Raw genomic sequence first — 6,000 nt, forward strand, 5'->3', positions numbered from 1 at the left:
TGCCAAGTACAACCCCATTGCTTCACAATTATTATCAGTAGGAACACAGTGTCAGATACTGTTGCCCACAGGTAAAAATAATTGAATATCTCCTGAACTACAGAATCTTATTAATGTAAAACAAAAAGGTAGCTAAGCTTATCCAGGAGTCTGGCAGATGAGTAAGTAATGACAGTGAACAGTTAGCATTAATAAGGAACAAAGTATCTATTTTTTTGACATACATATATAAAATAAAGTCTGAAGAGAAAATACGAATGTTCATATTTCATTTATATCTGCATTTAGGCTGTAAATAACACTGCCCTATTTTGTTCAATAGTGAGGCATGGGTAAAATAGGCATTAAAAAAGAAGAAAAGAAAAAGAAAAAAAGACCAGTCAAGTTCAGACCCCTTGTGGAGAGCACAGAACTATAAAAGGAACTGAACAGATTCTGGGAGAGGGCAGTCTAAGAAAATAGCCTGAGTGGCCAAGATCAGCAATTAAAAAAAAACAATTTCTTGTCAGTTGCGTATTTAGATTTGACAAAAAACAATACAAGTCAAACATAACTGTTTGGAAGGAAGGCTGGAAAACTGAATGGCTGAGAGAAGCAACTCTGCCTTGGTCTTTCAGCAGTTATCTCGTGTGACCTAAAATGCATTAGTTCAAAGTGAAGTGGAGAGTTGCTGACTGGCCAATAGATTTTCCTGACCTAAAAGATCCCAGCTGCCTATCTCTCCAGACAAATTCACTTTGTGATCATGTTACTGTTTGTTTAATATTTATGCCCACAAGATTTTTGGGCATGTAGTTGTCTTTTCCCAACTGTTCAAAAGAAAAATAGCTAAAGTCAAATGCAGATAGTATATTTAAGGTCCAATTCAAAATATAGTTACTTGAGTGCTTCTTATCTGTGCAGAACTGATAAATACAGCTCAACTTTTGCCTACAAGGGGTCTAGTTTATTTAAACCATGGGAAAAATATAATATTCATGGCCACATTTTTATTATTTTGTTTAAATATGTGTAATAAATCCAAAAAGCCTATTTATTCCCCACTTTGGGATGCTCGGCATCAAGACATAGGGAAATATATTGACAAAAAGGTAATAAAAGCATTTCTCCTACACAGCACTATGATAATGAGAGTAATGATATTAAGAAAAACAAGGGTTGCCACCTTGATAAGGTCAAACCATTGGTCCCAGTGAAGCTGGCAGCTCTGGTCAAGCAGCTACAACAGGTGACTAACAGCTGCCTGATTATATTATCTGTCAAACTCTTCTGCCAGCAGAAATAGAGATTCTTTTTCCCCCTCCAATGTCCCCTACATTTAAAGGGGAAAATCAAATCCAGTGTTCCAGATTACCAACGCTACCTTAATTAAATAGAAAATTTAAAACAGCCAGCACAATTTGGAGGGCAGCAGAGTACAGCTGTACCAAAGTGGAGTACATCAACCAGCTCTAGCACCTTGGCCATGTGGTTAACGTCTCTGAATTCTGCCTACATGATTGGTACGGAACCAAATCAAAGAATTACATTAAACACTTTTCCTGTGTTTTGCATGTAGTAAGTGTTTAGTAAATGATGGCTGCAGTTACTACTTTTAAATACCAAAATAATGCAATACCTATATTTCCTACTTATTAAAAAAGGATCTAAGATCAAATGTTGTCATAGTCTGGGGGTGGGGAGAGGGGAAGACTACAAAGGGACTGGGGAATTCTTTGAGTGATGGAACTATTCTATATCTTGACTGTGGTGGTGGTAACATGGCTTTATGTTTGTCAAGTCTCATGGAACTCACCAACAGAAGTGAATTTTACTTTATGCAAATTATATTGCATTTTTAAAAGTATCATCTGAAATATTTAATTAGCTTTGATTAAAATAAACCATCCAAATATATAGACACTTTTATATGAAGAAAATAAACTTCATTTATTTTCAAAATTGAAATCTAAGGTCTAAAAGGCTACTTCATATTTTTAGGCCAAGTTCCTAAGTTAAAGGATTGAGCTATTTGTAAAAAATGGATGCTGTATGAACAATAAACTAAGTAAACAATTTCAAAATAAAGTGTGCATTGTACTGAATAATATGATGAAATGAAATATGAAAAGAGAAAATGAAAGTGATGTTTTCGTTTACTAGATCACTTAAGAAGAGAAACATAATGGCTCATTCCCTAAAAATCTAGTAATAGGCCTTTGTAAATAATCTAAAAAGTATAACAGCATTTTCAATAAGCCAAGGAAAAGTAGAAAAGTATGGTGATAAGTCCCATGATTTATTTCTCTTCTCACAGTATTTGTAAAAGTTTCTACAAGGCTGTTTATTCTGAATTTTCATCAACATTGTTACCATAACCAAAGAGTTCTTTTAGTATAGATCTGTGCACCCACTTTAGCAGAATGTAGTTTAACAACTATTTCTTACTCACTGCCATTATTTCCAAAATAGATGGAATTCAAAAAACAGTGATTGTAAATGAAGAATATCATTCAGATGAGACCACAGGATATTTCTGCCTATGTTCTGCACCTCAGCAATACTCTCTTTCCTGTGCACACTGTTTATCACTTTTACGTTGTTATTTCTTTTGATTTGGGATTCCCACCTGAGATGGCTGTCAAGGCTATAATGAAGATGGAAGCTAGGAAATGGGCATCGCTCACAAGCCTGACACTGCAGCTAATGCAATCCCGTAAATTCTGGTCTCTGTTCCTTAGCCAGAATTTACTCCTGCCATTTTCTCACGCCCCCAATTATCATCGTGCTCATTAATCTACTTCCGCCTCTACCACTCCATCACCAGATTGCGTGCATCCCCTATATTCACAAAGAACATAAGAAAACCTGGGAAGGATGTCACGGTTGTTTTTTTAACATGGGCTTTTGCTAAGCTTTTTATTCTTTTTTACCAAAAGTGAAAGATAATTTTTGCCATTCATGTGACAAAAATGTCTGTGCATTATTCATTGCTGTATGAAATTTGATGTTGAAGTAAAAGATCTCTTTATTCAATTAGGACAGATGCTGTTATGTCTTTAGAAAATACCACACTAACTTTCTGAAATCTTGATTCCTCAAGGCACCAATTCAAGGGGAAACATACCAACTAGTTACCTACTTAATTATAGAACAACCCTTTCCTGTAATCCAGGCTTGATCAACTTGGCAGGAAAAAGCAGTCAATCGAGTCACCTTAGGAGGTACAAGTCAATGAATAAGATATGAGACTGGTAAATCCAAACTAACCCATTTCAGAAATTAAGAGAACTTAAAAGAGAAAACATGTACTTCCTTATCACTCCTCCATTCACTCAGGAAGCATAACGAGGTCTTACTGTGTTTCTGGCAATGTGTACCTAGGAAAACAACTGTGAACAAGAAGCTAACTGTCTTCATTAGCAAGAAGAAAAATGAGAAAGAGATCTTTGAAAGTTTAACAATTCAGAAACCAGTGATTTCTGTATAATTAATCATTTTCCCATCTTCTTCTAGAATCTTCAGTGAAGAAAAGACATCTACCAAGTTCTCAATTCTACATATCAGAAATATGGGCAAACCATCCTTCCTAATCTTCCCAAGAACATAAAACTAAAATAGATGCTGTTGTAATTAAGTAAGTTACACTGTGAATCCCACTATGGACACCAAAAAAATCTGAATTTTTTAAAATGTAAAAACAGACCCCTCCAGAAAAATGGGGTGAAGAGTTAAAGTAGGTTGGTATCTTCTCTGGAATTTTCATTTCAAATTTCATTAATACCGCTGTGCAAAATCACCACAAATCTCTGGTCACCAATAAAAACAGATATGACACATAACTCTGTCAATAGGATTGATTACCACACACAGTTGAAAGCAACTTACATGGAAATATAAGCTACAGAGTAAAAAAAATATATATATATATGAATCACTAAAAGCTAGGTATGCAGCAAAAATATACTTTACTTTTTTTAGTTAAACTCAAAACACCTGCTGCAGGTACATTAATACACTTGAGCTTTAAGCCTTTCAACTGTGCTCTTGCCCAGACATAAACTGTGCAAACAGATGACAAAGCGAAAAGCAGTTTCACAACTGCCTGTTACATTGAGTAGCACAGTGGTATATTTCACTAGATTACTATATTAGTTGATAACAGCATCAGACACTTAACATTGTACTTAGGACATTGCTGTAGGTCCAATTAAATTTCAAATACCACCAGTGCCAACTCTTTTCACTGTGGCCCATTCTGTCCTCCTTCCCACCAGTGATCAGCTATAGGAAGGGTAGGTGCAGCCTGGTCAGTGTGCTTGGCTGCTCACTGTCCTGGTAACCCCTTGCTTTTCAGAAAGCAACATTTTGGTATTTGCTCCAAATCTGAGCAGAATGAGCCCGTCTTGCTAAAGCTCTGTTCTTCTTAGCTCATCAACTTTTTTTTTTCCACTTCATGTCACGAGAAATTTTTGGTCATGCAGACCAAAATGTAATATTAGAATGAAACCACCACAAACTCAGGAGTTCCTAATGTTACTTCTTGAGTTTAAAACACACAAAACAATCGCTGACTTTTTCTGCTAAATAACACAATGCAAGAGATAATCAAGACCAAGCAGAGTGCCCAAAAGAACTTCCAACAGAACTGAAGGCCAGCCTACTGCAGCAAGAAAAAGACTAAATCGTGCAGAACTGTACTCTCTTAGTGCTTTTGAGCCTAAGAAAGCGGAAATTTGCATTTACGTTCAGAAACCTACTCCATGTCTCAGTGTGACTTAGTGTCCAGGGACTTTGCAGCCTCGAAGTATAACCGTTTGCAAAACGCGACTGTATACAGATCAGAAGAAATCTATTAAATAATCTCTGTTCTCCCCCTGGGATTTTTAAGAAAATGTTTTCACATAATCACTGTCTTGAACATACAACAGAAACCTTACTGGGAGTCTGCTGCCAGTCGAGGCTACCACAGAAGAACATGCTCTGCCCAGCCAGGTACAGGCCAAAATTCCAGGCCAATCCCGGGAGAGGTGACAGCCTCAAGTTCAACTGGGAATGTCTGAGCACAGTTCCCCCCACACATTGAGGAATACCTCTAGAATCTTTCCAAATGCCACTGGCATCCAATCCCCACTCAACCATCCCAAGCACCCGTGCACCAGTGGTTCCCGTTAGCCATGGGCTGCTCTTACAAACCTCTCCTTCCACCACTTCCCTCCTGGGGAAACAGACCCGAAGGGCGGCTGGGGGTGGGCGATGAGCGCCCTTCTCCCACCTACCTTGATGATGCTGCTCCGGCGAGGCAGGCCGCCCGGCTTGTTTTCCCGGATGAGGGGGCAGGCAGCTGGGCTGGGGGTCGGCGCGAGTACCCCGCCATGGGGTCCCCTGGAGGGGCTGGCCCGGGCTTCGTCCCCGGACACGCCGAGGCTGCAGTCTCCGTTAGAAACCCCGCCGCTGTCACAGCGCGCCCGCCCGTGGCCGAGGCGACCTCCCCCGCCGCCACCGCCTTCCCCTGCTTTCAGGGCGCCCTTGGCGCCGAGGGCTGGGCCCGGGGAGGTGGGCAGGGCCCCGCCAGCGGCGCCCCCCCGGCCGCACTCCGCCATGGGCGTCCCGCGACCCGCCAGCACAAAGCCGCGTCCCCGCGTCCCCGCGTCCCCGCCGCCGCCGCCTCGGGCCGCCGTGCGCGGCCCCTCCTCCTCGCCTCCTCCCAGCCGCTGCCTCAGCCGCTTCTTCCGCTTTTTCTTTTCTTTTCTTTCTTTCTTCTTTTTTTTAAATTTAGATATGATGTTTGTTTCGAGCTCTCCCCGAGCACCGTTAAACTCGTGGCGGCAGAGGCAGAATGGTCGAAAGATTCCTGCAGGGGAGAGAGGAGAGAGACACAAGTCAGCTCCAGCGGCGGTGGAGCCCGGGCTCCGGGCACCTGGGGAAGGAAAACACGCCCAGACACACATGCCGCCGCGGGCGCCAAAAATAACCCGCGCGCGCCGGGTGCCCACCCCAGGGCTCCAGGCACCCACCCCA

General features: G+C 41.3%; 1 protein-coding gene across 2 annotated transcripts in view; it reads right to left on the reverse strand.

Annotated features, from left to right (window-relative positions):
- The window catches only part of PLCL2 (phospholipase C like 2), a 158,187-nt gene extending 152,546 nt beyond the window's left edge, over window positions 1-5,641 (reverse strand). The window contains exon 1 of one of the 2 annotated variants that reach the window (XM_054595503.1): window positions 5,259-5,640. In XM_054595503.1, coding sequence (XP_054451478.1) covers window positions 5,259-5,582 — 324 coding nt within the window. In that variant the 5' untranslated portion in view covers window positions 5,583-5,640. Of the gene's footprint in view, window positions 1-5,258 lie in introns of both variants that reach the window. The other variant, XM_054595504.1, reaches the window with a different exon arrangement.
- Window positions 5,642-6,000: the final 359 nt, after the last annotated feature.

The sequence above is a fragment of the Pteronotus mesoamericanus genome, unplaced genomic scaffold (genome assembly GCF_021234165.1).
Source record: "Pteronotus mesoamericanus isolate MK-2021 breed Mesoamerican mustached bat unplaced genomic scaffold, CSHL_Meso_final scaffold_54, whole genome shotgun sequence".
In the NCBI taxonomy this organism is placed as follows: domain Eukaryota; kingdom Metazoa; phylum Chordata; class Mammalia; order Chiroptera; family Mormoopidae; genus Pteronotus; species Pteronotus mesoamericanus.